At 43.9% G+C, this 24,252-nt stretch overlaps 1 protein-coding gene across 3 annotated transcripts in view; it reads left to right on the top strand.

Moving 5' to 3' along the window:
• The window catches only part of LOC135378718 (uncharacterized), a 62,370-nt gene that overhangs the window by 13,808 nt on the left and 24,310 nt on the right, over positions 1-24,252 (top strand). Inside the window, exons 2-3 of one of the 3 annotated variants that reach the window (XM_064611808.1) lie at positions 13,549-13,799; positions 15,473-16,521. The exons of 1 other annotated variant lie outside the window; for it this stretch is intronic. In XM_064611808.1, coding sequence (XP_064467878.1) covers positions 13,549-13,799; positions 15,473-15,675 — 454 coding nt within the window. In that variant the 3' untranslated portion in view covers positions 15,676-16,521. Of the gene's footprint in view, positions 1-13,394; positions 13,800-15,472; positions 16,522-24,252 lie in introns of those variants that run through there. One more of the 3 variants, XM_064611807.1, reaches the window with a different exon arrangement.

The following is a 24,252-nucleotide window of genomic DNA, read 5'->3' as shown; positions in this document are numbered from 1 at the left end:
AACAATGTTGCCCGCCGTGATTCACTGTCACCAAGAACGAGGAATGGAGCAGGAAAGATACACGCTAAAAATGACAATATTGAAGAAAGAAAGGAAGAAAGACATCATAATTGTAATTAAGGGGATAATAATATAATTAATGGATGCGGAAACGCGAGCTTTTCCTTTTTTATAATGCAGCGCAAATAAATATGAAGTACGGCCTTTCAGGAGTGCCCGCCGATCTGCCTTTGTCAGGGGGGGGGGGGGGGGTATGTTTATCCACGTCTTCGTTGCGCTTCTTCTTGCATAAGCCCTGCAACAACGTGAGACTTGGTGGTCGTTTGAGCATATACTTGCAGAGGACTGGTCTTCAAAGAAAGACGACCGTATTTCTGCCCGTGTGCACATCGTGCGTTTGGCAGGCTTGTTACACGAGATACATATATTGTGCAGCATCATAGCGTGACCGCAATGAACGACGTAGGAATGTATCGTGACCATTCTGACTACATCTCTGGTCAGAAGATCGAGTGATCTGACCACATAAGTTATCTCAGTGTTATCCTGGATTGTACTTTGTCGTGGAGGTTACAAATCGACAGTGTGGCTCGAAAATTGAGAAAGTCCTGCCATGCGCTGTTCTTGGCAAGACAGTACTTTCCCTTGTATATCCTGAGACAGTTATATTTTGCCCTTTTCCAGTCCCATTTACTATACTGTATTACGACCTGGAGCAACACCTGGGTGACCTACCTTGATTGTTTATTCAAATTACAGAAGCAGGTCTTGAGAATAATAACTTATTCTGACCTTCGGACACACTCTGCTGGGCTCTTCTCTCAGCTTAACATTGTACCACTTCCGGACCTTGTGCGTGAACGATGCGCTCTTTTAATCCATTCAGTCATAACTAGGGAAACACCATTCCAAAATGATATGTTCCGTTAATAACGAAGTTCTTCAGCATGAAATCTAACTCGCAGTTACTGAGTTACTTAACTAAAAGAACGAGTTACTTCCAAGTTACTCCGGACACAAAATAGCATTACGCAGAGTTAGACCTTGAGTTGCCTGCGGAGGAGTGCAACACGCTTAGATCGTTTTCCTTTATGCCCAACAATAGACCTCTCCCTGTTTGTAAATAAATGACGTCATAGTGTTCGACAGCGCCAAAATTTGGTAGAATTGAACTACGCTCGAAGCTAGAGGTGAACAAGGTCACGCCCGAAAGCCACAGTCTTGAGGGGATTACGACATGACCCCTTGAATGGACGAGACCCTCGGTCCTACTTTTCCTTCAATGGGAGACAGCGAACAAGTGTCCGTTCGTGGAACCCAGCCGTCCTTCCGCTTTGTTTCGGTTTCAGTCTGTCTACCCAATATGTCATGATGACGTTTCTCTGGTAGAGGTTTATTCGAACACTTTGCATCTTACCCCCTGTGGGCGCACAATGGTTCAGCTTTATTTCAATGGCATCAATTCTTATTTCCTGAATAAAATACTGTCACTCATTGAATATCACGTTTTATGGCAAAATATGCCATGAAGGAACCGGAGAGAAAGCAAGAAAATGTGTGGACGTGAGTGAAAAGCGAGCTAAAAGTAACTTGGAACTTAACTTAAGTTACTTTGGCAAAGTTACCAAAAAAAAGGAACGAGTTCCTCTGAAAGTTACCACGGCGCAAAAGTACCGAGTTACGTTACAAGTTACCAAAAAAAGGAACTTAGTTACAGTAACGAGTTACCTCGAACTCTGTTACTTATGTCCCGTGTCATGTGACCAAAACAATATGTGCTTCTGCTCATGCTGCACAGCACAGGCGAAATGAGCTGCAACTGAGGATAACAACATGAAACCCGAAGCGCGGAGGAAAAGGCATGGCTTTACGATCTCTGTGTCAGTTGTTTGATGCTGTAATTGCGTACCAGCTCGCCTGTGCTTGAGAATAGGTTTGATGCATTGTACACGCATCTTAGACATGCAGTGTGTAGTGTGTTGTGATAGTAATGCCACTGCCTATTGAAAAATGATGCTCCAGGTTGATTGTTTCGGTACAATCTTGAACTAACCATACCAAAGGGTAGGGCACCTGCGTGACAGGTTTACCTGGAAGTAAGAATGTAAATGTTAGCTAAAGTCATTGAGTAATTAACATTATCAATATACTGCTGCAGATCATATCAACAATAGCACACAAGATGCTCCGATATGTTCTGCAGGAATGTCTCTGTGCTCGTAATATTAGTACAGCAGCTACAGAAATGCATAAAACAAGTTTTTGTATACATGATACCAGTGAATGCAACACAAGCTTCTGCTGCATTGCCAGAACATAACAGCGGACAGATTTACCTTACTTCACCTGAGAAAAAGAATGTACTGTTGCACACATGATGATGTTTGAATGTAATCCTGAAACGTCTCGAAAAACATAATTTATGACCGAAACACATCAACTGGGAGATTTCAATTTACCTTACTCAAAACTGAGAAAAGGTATGTGCTGTTGCACGCATGAAACTGCTTGAACTGCTTTTGAGCGCTCTGGAAGAACACCTTATTTGTGACCAAAATACAACAGCTGAGCCAACATTTTAATTCATACCTTACTCAAAACACACAAGACGTGCTGCCGTGAATAAGATGCGATGATACTGCTTAAATGTACTCTGAAAGCGCTGGAGTAAAAACACAAACACCTCAGGCATGGTTGCTCTAAGCTAGCGAGCAACGCAATGGTACACGAATAAAAGAAGTCAAGCACAAGTGATGCAATGCACTTGATTCATGAGAAAATGAAACGTCTCAGTACCAGGCGTCACTGTTCCGTCAACAAAAACAGATGAACTTTGAAGGGGCGTCTGGTTGGCACTGGTGACAGCCTTCAGCTTGAAACCCCGACTGTGATAGTTGAGACGTGGAGTGCAAGCTTTTCGGTGGTGCCAGAATGCCTGCGAAATCATTTAACAAATAAGTCAATTCCAAATCTGTACTGAGAATACACTCGCTGGGGCCTGATCTCTAAAGGATGAAGCGTTAACTGACAGGTCATATTTTTCTTTTCTATGTGATGGCACCGCATGACTGACTTATCTAACATTACGCGTCTTACCTTTATCTGCTGCCTAGTCCTGCCCCTGCAATCTCCTGCCGCAGATAAGGTTGGCACAGCATCCCGGGCAAGACATCTTCGGCTGCGTGTGAAACAAGTTGTGCATTGCTTCCATAACATTCGTATGAGCCAAATGAACAGATCAAATCGCTGCTTTCGAAGGTGGCACCCAGTCGGAGTTGTAATCGATTGTTGCACTCAATAGCTTTTCCTTTAGCCTTTCGGAAAGTTCTGGTTTGAAACATTGGAACTGCATGCTGAAGTGTGGTCTTTGGTCTTCATAATTGGTCTTTGGACTACCTATTGACTGGTATTTTGAAAATGAAGAAACGGGAAGTCAAAAGGCAGTCAATAGATTTACTTTGGCGCGACCACTTTAGACTTTCAGGAAAAAAAAAACCAAAGGCCGTCTATAGCAATTGTTTGTACCATTGTCTATGGGAAATCACATTCAAAAGAAAAGTCAAAGAAGCCAAAGAATGTCCAAAAGATGTCACTAGACAGGCAAATTTCATTTTCATAAAGGGTTCTACGTTGCATGAAAATTTTATGATTTTTTTTCCTGCGTTTTTTTGTGGACCTTAGAACACAGCAGTAAACTGGCCCAGGCTTTTGCTTTCCTTGTCCCCTTATGCTGCTCATTCTCAGATTGCACGGCTTTGTTGTAAAACTTCAAAGCCTGCTGTTTGTGGAATACTTTGAGGATGTCCTTTCGCGCATCAATTCCGTGATGAATTCATGAACGTGGGCGATTTTAATATAGATCTAATGAAGTCTACGAACCGTGATTATACCTCCCTCCTGGAACATTTTGGGTTGTGCGATATGATAAAAACACCAACAAGAACTTCTAGGAATTCTTCATCAATCATTGATCATGTTCTTACACGAGAGAATACCGCACCTACCTGCCGTGTTTTCGACTTTCCTATTAGTAGTGATCATCATTGTTATTCTGCTGTCCACGTAGGACGAACCGGTGTCTCCGCTACTGTAAGCGATATTGTAACCAGAGTTATTTACTCAACTCTCCGCTTTCTTCTAAACTCGATCGATAGGGCCCATGTTTAGGATCGAGAGGTAAATCGTGAATACGACAGTTCTATTGAAATTATTCAGAAGTCTATTCGCAGTTCAATTTATATCACCTTTCGTCGACAATACGACCAGCCCCTTTGGCCACGGATGAATAAACAACTACTAGACTGGTTCCGATTGAAAACGTATTCGTGTAGAAGGCGCAAGCGTCGTCCTTCAGTATTATCTTTGAGGCGAATTTTCGATGTTTTCGTAACCAGGCCAGTTACGAAAACGAACGACGAAACTTACAGGCCAGTTGAAACATAACTACTATTCTAATCTTATTTTGCAATCCCAAGGAGACCCACGTAAGTTGTGGGATGTCATAAATTATGCTGTTAGATTTAACAAGCAGAAAAATATAGTGCCTGCGGTCAAGGCATCAACTAAACACATATGCGACGACTTCACTAGATACTTCACCTCATTTGGTCAAAATCTTGCTTCTCGTTTCACAGATGGATGTTCTGTCGATCCCTAAAGGTTTACTAAGACACCTTTACCAAATTATTTTGATGGCTCCAATTTCTATGCAATATGTTGTTTCAACGGCTAATAAAATAAGCAACAATTTAGCCCCTGGACCAGATGCCACCTCAATTCGTGTAATCAGATCCGGCATTGATATCATGGCTGTGCCCTCGCATCGCATTTTCAACCATACTTGCTCTGCAGGGCTGTACCCTGATCAAAAGGAAGTTGCGCGTGTAGTCTCTATTTTTAATGCAGGTGACCTGCATAACGTAGAAGACTATAGAGCAATATCAGTGCTTAGTGTAATAAATAGCTTATTAAGAATAATTTGCGGATCTCAGTTGTCTCGCGACGTAAACACCCAATTATTATTATTAAGTAATTTGCGACCAACTTTCATCATTCTTACAGAAATATAATGTTATCAGTAGCGCCCAGCACGGTTTCCGAGCCGGTTGCTCGACAGCGTCCGCCGTTCTGTCTGTTACTGATAAAACTAATCTAACTTTAGATAAACCTCACGTCTCCATCAGACTTTTTCTCGACCTATGAAAAGCATTCTATAAAGTTGGCTATGGTGTATTGCTGCAAAAAAATTGTTTTGCTGTGGTGTCCCTGGAGATAGCTAGCGTTTTTCCGAAGTTTTGTTGACGTCACGATTTTTGACACAAGTGTTGACGGTGTGCCTTCTCTGAAGTTTCCGTTAAGTATTAGCGTGCCTCAGGTATCTGTATTAGGTCCCATACTGTTTTCACTTTACGTTAACGATCTCCCACTAGTTTCTGATAAAATAGCAACATACATGTATGCCTATGACACTTGTTTATTTATTGGTTCAGAAAGTGCTTCAGAGGCAGCGCACATAATGTGTAGTGAAACTCAAAAACTCGCCCTTTGGTTTACAGTTAAACACCTATCGGGGAATATGACCAAAACAAACAAAATGTGTTGTTTGTCACAAACCATCTATGAGCGACATAGCGTTCACATTTAACGGTCATATTTTTAAACAGACATAAGAAATCAAGTATTTAGGTGTAACTCTCGATCCGTCTTTATCTTTGAAGCCGCACATCGATACATTTGTAAAAAGATATCGCGATCATGCCATGCAATGTTCCTCGCCCGGCGATGTTTTCCTCTATATATTTTATGACAGCTGTGATTTTTTCACTGATTCAGTCACATCTAATTTATTGTGTTGCAGCGTGGAGCAGTACGTATCCCTCGTACTTGCGATGTCTATAAACTACGGAAAAGTCACTGAGACACGAGTACGAGTTTCAAGTTTCGAGTCACCGGTCATCCTCTGTCGAACTCTTTCGCCAATAGGTGACCGCTACTTTCTAAGAATAATGGGAAAAGGGTCGACTTCCGTGTCTACGCTAGCAGATGACGCACGCTATCAGTGCTGGATGTTTATGTGCATGGCTCTAAAACATCTTTAGAAAGCTAAAAGTCTGTGTCTAATAGTCTCTGTTTTTATGTGTGTGTACATAATTTAACGAATTTAACGACGGTAAGCACGCACGTAATGTAACAATGAGTGTAACGGTTACAACAAGCAAATTTCAAGCGTGCGTCAGGGGTGTAAGCAGCGATTTTCAGGTGCAGCTGACAAACCGACCTTTAAAATCGAAATGTCAAAAATTCGTTTTTGATGTTCTGGATTTCATTTTCTTCAATACATTCATATGTAGGAGATGAACGCAGCATTACCGTCGCTGTGCGAATACCTGGCCTTGTAGTCCTGAAGGGAATAGTCAGCCCTTCACAACAGCCACCCATACTGCCACAGAAGCGACTGGGAAACCAATTTTAAACACGCAGCGATCACAAAGCGCCTTGCCTATCGCAACCTGCGAGGCGCTCGACACGGAAGCGAGGACACCGACGTCATTTCCGCACGAAATTACCGGTGGCCTATTGAATCAGCTATCCTTCCCTGATCTTGTTCGTGCGTTGTTGTATCCTGCTTATAATCTCAAATGTCAGAAAAAATCTACCATGTAATAGCTCACTCTTTCAACAGCGTAATAATTTTACTAGGAGTGGCACTTTTCATTATTTTAAGCTATATGGACCAAAAAGCATATATGGTACACGATTAATTGTTTGTTACGGTGCCAAGCTTTGGAACTCTCTGCCTGTTGAACTGAGGCACAACAATCATTTAACAGAATAGTTAAGAAGATATATTGTCAGCACCTCCAGACACTTCTATTAAGAGGGCATACCAGCTCTCCGTCCCAATGTATTTCCTATGGAACAGTTTTTATGCTTTCTCTCGGTAACGGCCGCGCAGATTTTGACGCGGGTGCTTTCATCATAAAGAGGAAGACGAGATGAAACTATTTACGCTACAGGATTTCTCATATATGCCGTACGTATTTTACGGCGACGTCACGAATGCGAAAAAATACACAATTTTTCTCCTCCCTCTTTGAACAAGTTTTATTAAACTTCTATAGCCCTTTCGAAAAAAACGTTCCATTTACTTTCTCTGGAATTATTTCAGGAATCGATAGACATCAAATTTATATGTCTACCACTTTCCGTTTTTATAAAAAAGCATGAAAAGTGAGTACGGATAAATACCGTCTCAAAGCCCCGTAAACCGCGTCATTCTGTGTCGCCCTCTAGCCGTAGCACAGGAAAAACCGCGCGGAACATTTTGACCGTATCCATCCGCCGACCATGCGGCGCGCAAGCGCACTGTAGTGCTCCCTCTCTCCTCTTTACTTTCATGGACAGCGGACTTAGAGCATGGCCTTGGAGACCAGAACAAAAGTTTACTTAGCTGCTCGTAAAGGGATTATCGTCATCCAGCATTGTCGGGAGGGGGGGGGAGGGAACGTTGGGTAGACGAGCCAGCGTTGTCGCGGCCCGTGTAAGAGACCACCGAGACCAATAAACCACTTCTTTTTTCGGTGCGCTTATAGAGAAGTGAGATGAGTTTGTTAGCTTGACATGAAACGACAATTTGCTCGATTTTGCCGTTTCGGGTTTGTGCTTACTCAGTCAACTGTCTCATAAGGCTAACGAGAATATCTCGTATTTACGGTTAGTGGAAGGCTGACTTCACAAAAATTCCAGTAACGTTCAACAGGACTGCCCTGTAATGTTCGTAATGTTGAAACAGCCAGCAAGCGGATTACACACAGATAAATGTTTCTTAGGATAACGGTATTTAGAACTGCAGGTTTATTTGTTGTTTCTCTTTGTTTCTTTTATTGATCAATTTATTTTTATTTTTATCTTTATTATTTTCTTTTTCTTTTTTTCATGAACGCTCCACGTGAACCAATAAGAAAAATCGATCAAGCGGCCGCTGCACAATTATTTCAGCCCACGCAATGAGCAACAGTCTGTTCCGGAACCCAAATTCACGTTCGCGTAGCAAAGAAAACCAACGACAACCAACGACAGCGACGGGGGAGGGGGATATATTTATTAGACGAAAAGAAAAAAAAAACGGGCTAAAGGTCAGCCAAACGGGACGTCGGCTTGCTATTCCAAAAATACATAAATAACTAAATAAATAAAATTAACAAATAGGAGATAAATGAAACTGACGCGACGAGCAGCACGTTAGTTAGTTGATTATTAGGTTAGTAAAAGTTCGGTGTTTGCATTTTGATGTTCAGGTTAGTCTAAGTGGGCTTTGCCAGCTTCCGCGCAGTAACAGAGAGATAACATTTATTTACAGTAGTTTATTTTGCAACGGGGACTTCGATCACGTTATTTTGAGATACGGCCAATTTTTCGAGACCGGTTCCCTGGATTTTCCATTTTTCGACAATCCTTGCTAGTTGCACGTTGGATGACCCAAAACCTGTACCCGTCTGTCTTTGCACGGCGCACAAATTGAGGCCTTCTGAGGAAGATAAGGAAAAGCTCCGGGTCACTGGGGGTTCTCCGCGGAACTAGTGTCTACGCCGAACGAGAGGTCTGGTGTAAATGTAATGTGAAGTACCCTGTGAAAACCAAGCAGTGTCTAAAAATATAGTACTGAAGTTTCCGTGTAATAATCAGCGCAATTATGAGACGGAAATCGTGCTCCGAGACCTCGTCGCGCGTCAAGTTCCTTTGATTTTATCTTGTTCATTTATACATAAAGATGGAGTCCAAGGGGTTTTAGGAGCTTCCACCTTCTCCTTTTTTTTCATTTTTTTGAATAGGTGGTGGTGGTGGGTGGCGAAGGGGCTTGCCGTTGTCGGCCTCACGTAGGTGGGCAACGTCACGACTGACGCCCTGGGGGAATGTGCGTCCTGGGCCGACTTCTAAGGGAACTGTGCCGACATATGTCTGAAAGCGTCTGAGGAAAACCCAGGAAAAACCCCAGACAGCACAGCCGGCACCGGGATTCGAACCCGGGTACCTGCAGGTGTTGCTAGATGTACCTAGATGTGTTGCTAGGTACCTGCAGGTGTTGCTAAATGCAATGCATTTATTTAGGCTGATTGAGCCTATCAAAAGACCGAAAATCATGACGCCGAACTGTCAGAAGGCTGAATATGGAAAGGCCAAAAAGACACCGCGTGAGCACAACAGTGAATGACCACTGGATGGGATGGTGTAGATTATGAAAAAGTTTTGTGGCTATTGTATTAGAAATCAAATAACTGGAATGCATAGCATTTGGTGCTCGCAAATAGACTAGCCAGCGAATATGAAAAATACAATATGTTTACTACGAAAAGAAAGTGTGTGGTGGGTAAAGTGAGGATAATTGTGCATTAAAAGCCCCTGGAATATAGATGCAAGTAAGAACTGAAATCTATACAGCCGATGAAATACATCACAGCCGACCGAATGTTATCATTCGCTTTGCGGATTTGTTGAAATTGGGAGACATAGGGTGCTTTTTTTTCTTTTTTTATTTGTTAATAATAAGTAGTTAAATCTACATTCCATTCAATAAGCAACATAAAATGGATATACATAGTTTGCTGCATTAATTCGCTAGCGATATCGTTCGCCGGACTCTATAGTATTTCTCTACTGTCAGTCAGACACAGGTGTTACAGTTGTCCTTACATCTTTTTCCGGGCCGATGTTTATGGGTTATAAAAGCTCTACACCCACTTATTCAGGTGTTTCATTGCGGTTTGATTGCATTGAAAATACGGTTCATCAACATAGAAAGTATGAGACAACAACTACAACATCATTGTCTGACCGCCACCAACAAAACAGAACTATATATGAAAATACCAGTATTCCAGTTGAGTTGGGAACTACGTCCGACGATATCCATGTTCAACGAGCGTGAAGTCGGAGCCTTAGGATTGTGGGCATTTGCGTTTCATTTCATTGATACGAATACAGAAGGTAATGTGTCATTGCGCTCAGTATTCTGTAGTACTGCCCTTTATAAAAGAACGCGGCTTACAGATCTGCCAGAAATGAGTAGAAGGTAGCAAGACCTTGGAAAATCACCAGTGATGAATCACCTCGTGTCATAGTCAATATTTTTTTGTTGTTGGAGAATCCCTTCCTAATCTTACCGCATTGTCTGCACTCAGCAAACTTTGCGAGAGAGGAACAGAAAGAACAGATGTAATCGGCGCAACGCAAGCGGCGCAGTGGGTGTAACCGCATTTATGTTCCTTGTTCAGTGGTTTTACTGTGCATTAGCATGCATGTTAATTTAAAAAATCCCGTCTCCCAATTTAAACAAATAATGTGATAGCACTTGATCGGCTATGATCCGTTTCCTCAGCTGTTCACAACGGCGCTCCTGTAATTTCCGGGATACGGAAAAATCGTCCCCGGTGGGAACCTAGGTTAGAGCGATTCCGTGCCACTACATCCAACGTGCCGTTACGTCCATCATGCTCTTACATCCGAAAACGAGTCGTTCCATCCACCCTGCTCTTACACACAAACGACCGTTACATCCAACGAGACTTTACTTCAATTTCTGGCCGATACATCGATAAGTCAGTACACACAACGAGCCGTTACATCCAACAGAAAACCATACACAACGAGCTGTTACGATGCTAACGCGGTACCTCACGGGTACTTCTTTGAATAGGAAAAGAATAACTAAATAAAAAGAAGTGACCTGTAATACGGATTGACATTGATTGGTTCATAGACAGCTGCTATATTGGTACAACCACAAAACGAGGGTCGTTAGGGTATGAGGCATGTTACTGAGTTTCCTATTTCTCCCTATTATTTTTTTCGTCAACATCAACATCAACTGAGTTCTAAGCAATGCGCATGTGTGGAGCAACGCGAATATTAATAAAATGTTAGGTGTACAGCAGATAGCTTTTTTGTATTGTCAACGGACAGCACTTTGGAAATAGAAAATTTCCCTTTCCTAAAATACGCATAAATTTGGGTCTTATTGTGTCCCGTTCTTCAGCTTTTCCACGAATGAATTTCACGTTTTCAAGTTTAGATTGAATTAACTGAGACTCAGCATCCAACACAACGAAATCTGGAGTAAAAATTTACGCTTCAGAAATTATTCTTGAAAAAGAAAAGAAGGCATATATTATCCTGTCCCACATAATAAGGAGGCCGAACTGTACTTTTTTGCCACACTCAAACAAGAACCTGTTATGTTGTCAGGTGACCATAGTTATTTTTCTACAATGTGTCCTTTTATTTTTTGTCGAATCGTTCCTCTTGGCGTTCAGGAAAAAAAAAAAAATACTGTGTTGGGAATATCGCGACTCCCACTGCAAGGCCTTACCGCTCGACCTTCCCCTATCTTTTTTTGGTTGTGTCGACCCCACGGTCGACCCCAAGCCTTTATCGCCCTTCACCTCCTTCGTTCGGTTTTGCGAACTCGTACACCAGAAGACAGGGGGTCCCCTGTCACTGGGGTTGTCGACTGACATCATTTTTCTGAGCGGGTATAAAGTGAAAGAAAAAGAAAGGAGAACATGGAGGAAATGAGACCTTTCAAATATGTTACTGAAGTTTTCGGGTAATAATAAGAAGTCTGTTCTACGACGGAAATTTTGAAAAGTCTTTTGCACAAACGCCTTGTAAATGAATTCAGATGTTTGATAATGCCTACTTACCAGCAATATACATATCAAAATGTCAGTTTTGCATGAATAATAGAGTTATTATCAAGGTAAATTGCATGTTGTAAAAACATTTTTGGGACCCCTCATATAGGACCCCGGTTAGCGAATGCTGCCCTGTTCTGGATTTCTCACGCACAAAATATGGACTTTGTCGCAGGCAATGCTATTTACCTCGTATCTTTAATGAGCTCCCCTCTGACAGTTTTTCTTTGGAATCGAAGTACAAACTAAAAAAAAACGCTACGGCAACTTTATCATGGGATGTAGTACCTTTATATGTTCATGTACTGCCAAACTGTATGCCGCTGACTGCTTCAGGCCCAGTGCCACAAGCTTTTCCGCTTAGACGGGCCTGTTTTATTATATTTGTAGTTTGCTTTCTTGAGTAAAATTATTATTATTATTATTTATTATTATTATTATGTAAGCGAGTGCAGAAAAAAAAAGGAAAACCGTTTCGAGCAGATTTTCCAGACTGGCATTGTAAGCGCTGTGTGTAGGCAATGTTTATAGACCACTTGCACTCCTACGTCATCGATTACGTTTCGCCGCCGCGCAAAGCATGCTGGTGGGCATCTATCAACCTTATCAGCCTTTTCGGCCTATCAGCAGACGCGTTTTTCCCGCTTCTTGCCAACCAGAGCAAAATATAACCTCGAACCGGTTTTCTCGGGACGCAACATGTTTGTAAACAGAAAGTGGTCTATAGCCTAATTTACAGCCGCTGGTAGATCCAATTGAGAGCCTCCGAGATACCGGCATCCGTACTATCCGATCACACTTGTACGTCGGCATACAGTAAGTATGCACTAGTAAAACAATACGAAGAGCAACTAAAAATTCCATAATCAGTCAGTACAGGCGGTAGTGACTTGTGAAAACAATAATTGCAGCATGAATATATAAGAACAAAAAAAGTACTCATGTAGCAATAGGAGACAAGCAAAAAGACGTGAATGTCTCGAATCGAACTACGAACCTTTTGTGGCACTTTTGTGGCACCACTCGACACTTTACCACTCGGCAAACAGCGCAGAGGGCGCGGGCCGCCTGAAACTCGCGAGGTCAACCATGCACAATGGGGATTGTTTCGTGAGTCGGCGGCGAACGGCGTGATAAGGACGAGCGTGGCGCCATCTAGAATCGGGAAAATCGTGAATCGGAGTTGCTCCCCGACTGGTATAGCCTCTTAAGCGTACATGTACCTCCTTTTCGCACCAAATGTTACCAAATGTAGAGAAGGTGATGTTCCTCTGCCTAAGTCCTGACCGGCGGTGACAGAATGTCCCAGATGTGCGTGGCCTCACACTAGGACGGTGCAGGTAGAACTGGCTGCCAGGCGCAATAGCGCGCGGCAGCAGAGGAGCGTCGTCGTCGTCCACGGGCCGCCACATCACTCTCATCCGGAGACCCAGAGCGGTGCATGCGGTAGGCGTCCGCGTCGATACCACGAAGAGGAGAATGAGGACGGCTCGTGGATGATAGACGACTGGACGCAATATTATATATGATGCGGCGTCTATTACTTGCTTGCGCTAGTGATTCCGCTGCGTATAACTTTTTTTTTGCGTTTGTCCTGATGCTTGTTAACTTCTTTTGGTGCGTCAGCCAATAAATGCTTCGAATTATGTAAAAAAATGGTTTTGTTGTGTTGCAAGGGTTAACATAATGTATTTCGGTTATTAGGAGTAGCTGCCGGCAGTACCGAAGACTCCAACTTGTTTCTAGACATCGTTCTGGAGGCTTTCCTTCCTGACCTTGTGAGAAACGCCTCGCAAGATCCTCTCCCGCTTGCCGATATTCGTTTTGACGTTGTTGACTATTACGTCCCCACCGACAGAACCACAGTTGAATTCTCTGGTGGACGACTTATCGGGTTGGCCTCCAAGGTTCGCCGACATGGACAGTGCACACGTCCAAGGCTGCTAGCTGAGAGAGTCACTCTGGAGTGCGAGCTGACATTAGACGGTGTCAGCGTCAGCTACAACGGGTCTTACAGAGCTCCCGGAAAGGACGGGAAGATGCAGAATATTTCTGTGGAGTTGATTGTGCTGAACACTTACGCCGTCGTACGAGTCACCAGCAAAGAAGGTAAGTGTTGGAGGACCCATTAGTGGGACGGTGGCATCCAGAAATCCATCTGTGAAACGGATACGACCGGCCGATGCCTACGACTAACTGTGCTCATATGTTAAATAGACGATACTTTTTAAAGATCAGCTCTGCTGCCTCAGAGGATTTAGCCCACGCCACCTAGATACAGAAGGCCAGCTTAATGCCTCCCCTCCCTCCTTCTCTACGTGCACATATAAAGTCAAAATTCGTCTGCTACTGCGTGTCGCCGTTCCACGAATAGAATAACTTGCAAATTATCGTAACTAACTTGGAACCTGTAGACAAGAAGTGCAACACGCTTTCCTGAAAATCAGCCTTGATAAATATTTGAGACCGTTTTGCGCTTTATTTGAAAGATTTCTCATTTAGTACGCGGGGATGTTCAATCACGGCTCGCAGACGGGGGCGGTTTCCCTCCATGGCTACCACCCCTGAAAACACGTTCGTGATTGGCTACCGCAGTTGAAAACACGATCCTGATTAGCTGACTCTTAGTCGTTGCGTCACGTCGACGAGTAAGCAGGCTTTCTCTATCTAGGTGGTGTTGCTCCAGCGGCGTGACGTCATTCCATACCCTTTGTTGCACACTAGAAAGTGTGCCATTGCACATCGTCAAGAACACTCCCACTGCCTTTCTGGTGGCGTTTTATATATCCACACACACACACACAAAAAAAAACCCGAACGCTGAGAAACTTTTTCGCAGCCGAGAAAAAAGTGGGACTAACTTGTCCCGTGAAGCAGCAACGGAACTTCTATGGAATGGGTCAGTGTCTGTCCCTCGATCCACTTCAGGCCCTTTGAGTGGAGTTCAGGCCCCTACACTGAGAGTGGAACAATGCACACACCGCACAGCTACTTTGCAAAAGCCTCTTCATGCTCCTTTGCGCACAGGTTGCACCTAGGATGTGGCTTTTGCTACGATTTTATCAGGGGCATTACCGGCCTCAGGCACGCGAGTCATCGCGCAAAAATTCTTCATTGTCATTTGATGTGGGGTGATGTCGTTGTGGTTCCTGTACCGGATGTTTTCCGTGGGTTTTCCTGTGACATTTAAAGACAGACGTCGGTACAGTCCCCCGTAAAGTGGGCCCGGGACGCACGACTCCACCCGCAATAGTCGTCACGTTGCGCGCCTCAGCGTGGCTGACTACTGCAAGCCGTTCCATCATCAATACTACCTACGCTTGCACTTGCCATTGCACAGAACTTGTTCTTGGACAACGTCCTAGAAGGTGGCTCGTACGGTCACAAGTTGGTCAACTTAACTACCTACAGTACAAAATACAGACCGCTGTTAGGGGCACCCTGCACACAAGTACGGGGCTGGACAAAAGTTTACGGAACATGCCTTCCTCAGAGCGACTCGCTAGCACCGAATGGGACCGTACGGACTTTCAGACACGTCCCTAGGTAACCCAGTTGCCTGTTTGCAACTCCGCACGGTGCTATGCATTGCTAGCGCGTCACTTTGACGAAGGAATGCTCTGGAGCTCTGTTCTAACCTGCTCTGTTTCTTAACCTTTGACAGACTCGAGCATCAAAATCTGGCAGCGATGATAACTCTGCGATAAGCACATTCTATGTCGAGCCCCACCTTTTCCGGGAGTGATTTCATTTCATAATTGTTCTAAACTGTGCTGTTTCAGATGGAACACCAGTGCTGAATAACTTCAGGATTCCAAAGATGAACCTGAAGCTCAAAGATACAGGGTTCGACTTCGCCCAGTCAGACAACGTGAGGCAGACACTGAGACGAAGCGTACAAAGCAAGCTCTCTTCCGTACTGTTTCGAAAATTCCGGAAGACCCTGGAGGAAGCATTACAAAGTGTGCTCGTGCCTATTGCTTGAAAGGGATCCTGAAAGGGTGTTGTATTTCAATAAAATCGAGCACCCATGTCTTGATGGAGGGATGGGCACCCCCCCCCCCAATGTCCCCCCTAAAATGAAATTTTAGTACCTTCTCCTGATGTCCACGCGCATTAATGACACCATTTGCTATGATGCCGCTTGACGATCAAATGTTCAGACGTTGCGGCAACGTTTCATGCACAAATATAATGTTACCGCGAAGCTTCTATTTCAATGTTGGTGCAATATTTGAAATGGTGCATTTTAGAAACGTTACGATTATGTTACTGAGGGAGTATTTTATAATGCGAAGCATTCTTTAGCTACTAACACCGAGAAAGTGGTAAGTCTTCTGGCCAGAGCGTCGAACCGAAACGTTTTTTTTTCTTTTTGGTTTGTTTCGGGTTCGGCCATGAAGGTTCAGTTCCGGTTCAGTTTCGGAGTTCACATATATCGATTCATATAACTGGTTCAGCGGCTGTAAACCGGTTCGGAACCGGTTGGAGGTTCTAATATGCCAGAAAATTAGGTGTTGCCACAAAGAATGATACAATATGTCTTAGTTACTTTATTAATGCATTTGTTTCTGTTTTTCAAACGACAGCACTTTGTTTCATCCCTTCCCCGAGCAACTGCCGCCAATCTAGGCAGGCAGACCGCTCCAATGCCCACGACATCCCTCCCTCAGGATATGATTTAAATTGCAAAAGAGAAATACAAAAAATGAAAAGATGCGCCTCGATTATAACGATAACACGTCATCTGGAAGTGCAACGCATTTTTATGTAGCATGTTCATATGAAAAATGAACTAATCGCTATTGAAGAGTGATATTCAACAGTAGGAGCAACTTATTTATTTACACCTGCTAAGCAAGGCTTTCGCGCACGAGGCTGCACTTCTTCAGATTACAAAAATATGAACATGGTACATGCACATAGTATACTGGGTGTTTCACGAAAAACTCCCAGCTGAATAATTCGTGAACAGGTGGCGCCATCGAAGAAGTTTCTCTTCGGTAAATATCCTTGGGACATCGACCATGAACTGAGTAGTGAGCGGTTCATTTGCATACGCTGATTAATTAGAGAACCATTTTAACTTTTACTTCGCACGCTTACGGAACCTCTGTTTTACGCACCGGGACCTTCAGCGAAATATATTGCAAGGAAAAGCCCGCATCGGCGCTTAGGGATTTTTTCGAGTAATTAATCGGTTTCGGTTTACATATTTCTTGCTGGAAGCAGTGCATCAATGCGCTCTTTGGATCAGCTGTCCGGTTGTAAATTGTGGAAGAAGTGAAGGTACTCGTGTTCCATTATAACGCCATGTTTTGCAACATCAAGGTCCTTCTAATCTCCTAACGTTGCCATTGTAATGTCTGACTTATCGCTCCGTTCATGAAACAAAATCGCCAACTTAAAACGCGAAAGACTAGTCACGGCGAAGACGCGTTGCGAAGCGGCCATGTTGGCAAAACAGAGGCAGGAAATAGGAAACACAAGCGACAAGTGACACGTCACATAGAGTTCCGGTTGAATCTGCCTTCTGAATCTGAACTGAATCTGCGGTTGAAAACTTGCTCCGGAGGCGCTCCGAATCTGCCATTGGAATTCAACATTAATTCCCGCTGGCTGCCGCTTCTTCCGAGTTTAACCTAGAAGAAACAGCATTTTAAAAAGCACGGTTAAAACAACATGTGTGTGCGTGAGAGATAGGCATAGAAATATGTAACATACCGTTTGCCCAAAGCACAGTTGCTATAACCATCTCACTGCATTCTGCCTTCCGATCCACAGACTACGTGCGAACAGGGGTAAAGACGCATAAAGAATGAGAATGCATAGTACGGACGATTATATACACCCACCCACGTGCTATATACCTCAAAAGCGACGAAAATCCTGAATTCCAGGCGATATTTGCTTGAGATGCGTAGCTGCATCCATGCGCTTCATCGTTTCAAAGCAGACTAATACCCCAGTCAGACGGCATGCTCGAAGGACTTCGGGGAATTTTCATTTGCAAAAAATGACCTCTCAGAGCCGTGTCAGACGGCAGCTCAAAGGACCTTTCTAAGAAATGACCATTAGCGCGAAAGGAGGCCCTCAACGACATTTGAGGTGCAGAAAGGAGCAATCTCGACAACAGTGTTATGCCATTGTACCCTCGCTACCTTCGCAGCTGAATGTAGGAAAACCTATAAACTGCGGATAATGGAGTGAAACTGTGTAAACGTATTTAGATATCCTATTTAGAGAAGTGCATATGACTTCTGCATCTTGATTTGTGGCGCACAGACTAACTTCAAATTTCCACAGCAGACAGGCAAAACGAAACCGAAAAAGGGAGCCGGTGAGGGCAGTCAGTTGAGGAGCACTCCTTTCCCGCCTGTCTGGCAGGCGCCCCCGAACAAAGGTCATTTGAGAGGCCGATGGCCATTTCTCGCAATTGACATTTGAAATGCTGTCTGACTAAGGTATAACTAACTTCCTGGCAGTTGGAATAAACGCTGTTTCTGAATCACGCTGTTGTCTCATAGAAATCACAAGGCCAGACCCTGAATTATCCCACAGGATATTTTCACATTGGTGTGCCTGTGAGGATATGTATACGAATCTGCATCCTTTGTAGGAAATTCTGAGAGACGAAGACGCTTCTGTAAGAAAATCTGAAGGAATGCCATGTTTCTATGAGATTTTCTGAAGTATTTTTCAATAGGGTCCGCCTCCCGTCTTCAACAAATTGGGCGAGAACGCTGTCATTCGTTATGACGGTTGGCTAGGAGCGTGCTTATTTGGTGCAGTTAATTTTTAAGAGTGTGCCCACTAGTTCACAGAGCTCGCGGCGCGTTCGTCATCATCCACGATAACAGCACGCTATCTCACCTACGGAACGACAGAAGCGGCACTGCTGTTTACCAGTCGCTTTGAGAAGGAATATCAAAGCGTCTCTTGTGGCTGTTCCTAATCTTCCGTCAACCCCGTGTGTCAACCAGGCGGTGTGAACATGAAATTGACAACCGGATAGCTGATCCAAAGAGCGCATTGGTGCACTGATCCGCGCAAGAAATATGTATACCGAAACCGATTAATTACTCGAAAAAATCACTAAGTGCCGATGCGGTTTTTTTTCTTGCAATATTTTTCGCTGAAGGTCCCGATGCATAAAACAGAGGTTCCATAAGCGTGCGAAGTAAAAGTTAAAAGTTAAGATGCTTCGCTAATTAGTGAGCGTATGCAAATGCGCCACTCACTACTCAATTCATGGCCGATGTCCCAAGAATCTTTACCAAAAAGCCATTTCTTCGATAGCGACACCTGTTCACGAATTATTCAGCCCGGGGATTTTCGTGAAACAGCCTCTATACAGTTGGCGGAAGAGTTTTGGCATGAGGGGGTAACAATTAAGGTGATGGAAAGGATGCAATTACAGGTAAAAGTCAAAGGAACATAAATACAAAAGCAGGAGTATCAGAAGCTCAACATAACGCGAGCCCAAGGGATTACACAGGAAGCGAGAACACGCGTAGGTGACGTTCGAGGAATTAAGGATAAAAAGGGGGTTATGGCGACGGAATGAGGACACAGGGGCGTTCTCGCTTCCTGTGTAATCCCTTCGGCTCGCGTTATGTCGTGCTTCTGATACCGCTGCTTTTGTATGTATGTTTTCGATATTTCCTGTACTTGCATCCTTTCCATCACCCTGTTACCCCGTCTCTCTCTCTCTCTTTCTCTCTCTCATGCCAAAACTCCCCGTCAACAGTGTATACGAGTGCCTGCACCATGTTTGTATATCTGTAACCTGAAGAAGTGCAGTCTCATGCACGAATGTCTTGTTTACCATGTGTAAGGAAATAAGTTGCTCCTACCGTTTAATATCACTCTTTGATTTACTCACCGACGGCAAGTTCACAACGCCCTTTTTTTTTCTTTTTGCCGTAGTATCTTCTTAGTCACTATAGCTCAGATGAACTTCCAACTCCCCATCCAAGTCTTAACACTTGACTTCTTGGGCGTCACTAGACGGTATCTGCAGAGACACGTCTTCCCTTCACTCCCAATGTGAGAGGGTGAAGGAGCACAGCGCCGCCTCATGTGTCGACGATGAGCTTTATCTTGCGGAAACAACAAAAAACAAATGTAACGGGTTACGCTATCAGAGCTGCCCTTATCTTGGGTTGCGTTTTTTTGTTTTCTTCTAATCTTTTTCCAGGACACAAGACGCCATAGGCTGCTCTTTCAGCCTCTCACATTTGGGGTGACGAAAAGACGCGTCTCCGAAGATGCCCAATGAACAAAATAAAAAAGAAATGGTGTTCCTTCACAATTTCTTTTGCGGACGATCTATCGAACGGATTTTTATTCTGAAAACGGCTACGGTATCGGGTGACCGAAGGGACAGATGTTTTCATTGGGAAAACTTCGTAGATTTTATAATTAAAAAGTTAATTATTGAAAGTTAATTTGGACAATGCCTAAGGAGTTTGATGGTGCCCTGTTAAGGAGTGCCCTTCAGCCTTAGGTATATTGCCATTGATTTCATCTCGAAAAAAGTGATATATATATATATATACTTTTAAAAAGCAGTTCGCATTTAGCTGGGACACCCTGTGTAGTTGGAGGGACTTCACTCACCGAAACTTTCATTCAGCTTCGTGTGCTTCCTTCTTCCTTGCGTCTGCATTCTGACAGACTGGCACAACTTAGGCCGGCATCTACAAGTCTAAAATCGAAAGTACGGCACGCAGGAACCGCCGCTGCCGATGTCGGGGCACTTCCAGGTTGCAAATTGGAGCAGCTACGTTCTCAACGTTCCACATGATGTCGTTGCAATGCACTGATGCTGCAGACTTTTGGATGTAGGAATGACAAAACACATTTCTTCTATAAGCGGCTGCGAGAACCTGAACGCGTGACTGTCACCGTACACGATCGCTCGTACGATTCCTCTTCGTCTTGTTGATCTTCAGTTTTTGCGACCCGGAGAATGGGTTTGTGAACACTGTAGTAGGAGATGTAGCTCATGTACCGCACATAAACACTCCTCCTGAACACACAGTCTAACGTTGTGCCGTGGCGTGGGATCGGCACATTCACATCACCCACGGCCAGAGTTACCAGATTGGCTACGTTCTAGAAGTCATGGCAATTTGGGCAGTTTGGGCAATGGCGACTTGGCTATTTTCTGGCTACACTGCGAATACACCTTGGCGCTTATATTTGGGACTTATGTGTACCTAAAACATGTTGCATCTTGGCAATGCATCAATGTCCAAGTACGTTCATAATTACCGGCCGTCTCTTCGCCGGCACGATGCCCTTCAGGCTACTTTCTTTCTGAGCTGGGGTCTTAGACACACTTAAAGAACCGTCGGTTGGGTGAACTTTATTCGCTAGATGTTGAACTTCATCATCATCTCTGTTCATCATATCTGTTTCTACTTTATGTGTGTAACCGTGCTGTGGTAGCCAGTTCGACTTTGTCGGAACTCACATACCCATTTTTTTCTTTATCACATCACCATCACCGTTCACTAACTGTGCGCTGTGACGTCGACGACAAAAACAATAAAGTACACCAGAAACACTGGGGTATTTTATCGCTTTTATGACCTATTACCAAACAGCCCGGTTTTGAACCGTCTTTTCGCTTTGGTGTCTGTGATGATCATAGTTCTCTCGCGAATGTAAGGCCGCCAGTTAACATTATACGAATTACGATAAGCTTTCTTCTTGATTAGGCAGTCGCCAGTTATGTTTCGTTCTCCTGGTCATGTTTCATACATTACATAAATCATGTCGACACGGCCATGGTAATTTTTTTTTCATTCTCAAAATATCGTGTGCCTCAAGATATCGACCCGAATTGCTAACTGATCAATGTGTACCGCACAAGTGTTCTACTTACATATTTCGCAGTACAATTACCACAGAGCAATTGTGCTGATTCCATGTGATATGATGCCTACACGACACCGGTTGCACAGTTGGCTACATACACGGTGTATTGGCTACTTTTAGCTACTTTCTCAGGGCAAGTTGGTGACGTTTCAGGATTTGGACAGGGCCACCCTACCTACGATGTCCAATTTGAACGTCTCCGGTGCCGCTCGGCGCTCATATTGAGTTTCTGCGCGCAGTGTTTATGTTCGACAACGTGGAGTGTGCGTTCCGCGGCTCGGTTTGGCAGTATACGAGTAGGCGGGTAACGAGTAATATACGCTAGTATTTCGAAATTTAGTGTCTTTTAGTCAGTGGCGTCGCTAGGGTACGCGTCACTCGGTGCGGGAGCCTTTTGTGGGCATGCGTTCATATCCCATAAGAACACTAGAGGTTCAGTAGGTCCCAAGCGCTCTACGAAAACGATACAACAAATGAACAGATGAAAGATCCATAACTTAACAACCCGAGACTGGGGAACAAAAACCGACAAATATTTTTGTTTCGTGTATGTCTGTTTGTGCGTTCCTGCCTCAGAAGAATTACGTTCCAACAATAAAGCAAACTGTCAAGCGAAAGATCCACAACACGATGTCGGCCACTTCAAGGAATCAGGTGTTTCGCTTCTCGTGTTTTAGCAACTGCTGCCGTAAACACCTTCCAATGTACTAAATTGCCACCCACCGAAACGTCTCGTATCAGCCGAGGCGCACAATAAAGAAACAAACAGGGGAGACACCGGATCTTGCGAGTGAAAGGACCCCTCTCCCCTGACGCTACGCTTCACCGAGGCAAAAATGCATTTAAGAAACGCTGCCGCATTTAAAAATGTTTTTAGTTGAGCGTCCAGCCTGTAAATGTACCACTTCTATGTGATTGGCGTCTTCGTCCTCAGGAATCCAAACACATGATAATCAGAGGGAGCAAGACCGTACTTGAATACAGGGGGGACAGGATGCGTAAGGTCTCAAATCTCAATCTCTGAATGGTGAAAGCCGTGGCAGCAGCCGTGGGAGGGCGTGTGTTATAATGAAGGTGAAGAAGGCCTTCAGATCCTTTTGCAACTTCTTCGTATACGTCTTCGCCTCTTATTTTCAAGCTCGTAATGACGCACCCAGGTTTCGTTCCCAATGCAGGCACGTCAATTATGTTGCAGCATTCCATTATGTCTTTTGCGAGGTCTGTAAACTATCCGACATATAAAAAAAATCTCATGACACCTCGCTGCTGCTCTACGATGCAAACAACTAAGGGCACTCCCATTTCTTATACGCTGCCCTTCCGATTAAGCGCACCCCACCAACAATTGCACAGTGTCAAAATGTTCTCTAAGAAAGTGAATCTTCCCACCGCGGGGAGTTTGAACTACCTGGGTATTGGTTTCGTGAAATATTGACAAATTAGTCTTACTTTTTAAATTGTCTTCGTCACAAAGAAAAGAAGACTTGGAAACGAGGGAAGGTGCTATTACCTCTACAACACCTGAATTCAACCCGCTTTAAATTCCAGTGAGAGTTCAGGGAACACACGAATAGGACGAACGAACTTCCCTCTCTTCCCGTCTGTTCGTGTATTTCTTTCTTTACTTTTTTCTTTTTCTTTTTTTTGCTCATCATACTCAGGCAATATGCCAAAACTTCTGCCTGAAGCACCTCCGGTAATATTCTGTGAGCACGCTGCGATATTGCGTTTCATCCGGCACCCACAAACGAGCCATGCCGAAACCATGAAACGAGTACTGCCGGTCAAATTTGTTTAGCTGTCATTCCCGTGGAAGTAGATCTAATTTGACCTTCAAACAACAAGTTATAAATAAAGCCAATCTGCGGAAGTTTGGGGAAAGAGTACGTACCACAGATTGGAACCATGTTTTGCAGTGCCAAAACGCAGATGCAGCCTATGATATTTTCTTTAACACGATACATGACATCTACAGAGAATGTTTCCCTTTTGTATGCAAGGTGAGGCCTAGGTCAGCCAGGAAACCATGGATAACGCAGGACATCCTAAAATCTATGCGAAAGCGTGATAGGTTATTTAGGAAATTTCTGAAGCATAGAAATCCTGATAGGCTTTCAAGGAATTGCGTAATAGTGTCAACGTGATGCTAAAAAGAGCCAAACAAAACTACTGCGTGAACAATTTCTTATCGTGTAAAGGGAATGCGTCAGCTATCTGGCGTAACATAAACAAGCTTGTTAATTACAGAAAACCCCATCGACAACTAAACCATATAATCGTAGACGGTGTTAGCTATCAAGGAACGGACATGGCAAACGCTTTTAATGAATACTTAGTCCATTCATCTGATCAGGGTAGCTGTGCACACGACATTCATTTGGCTTGTGAGAATCTAACTGAGGTCAGGGCTAACTCATTGTTCCTCTCCCCAACTGATGAGGTTGAAGTTTACCATAGTTTTATGCGGCTTAAGAACAGTAAAGTCTTGGATGTCTACGACATGCAAATTGGGCCCTTTAAAACCATAATGGACGTTATCACACCTTGTCTAGTGCATATCTAATTTATGTTTGCTAACAGGATCCTTTCCTGATGGCATGCAGTGCGCCAAGGTCCTCATGGTACATAAAAGTGGTGACGCGACCTCCTGTTCTAATTACCGACCAATATCAAT

The sequence above is a fragment of the Ornithodoros turicata genome, chromosome 1 (genome assembly GCF_037126465.1).
Source record: "Ornithodoros turicata isolate Travis chromosome 1, ASM3712646v1, whole genome shotgun sequence".
NCBI classification, from domain to species: Eukaryota; Metazoa; Arthropoda; class Arachnida; order Ixodida; family Argasidae; genus Ornithodoros; species Ornithodoros turicata.
Note: the sequence above shows the minus strand (reverse complement) of the source record. Positions and strands in the feature narration are given on the sequence as shown.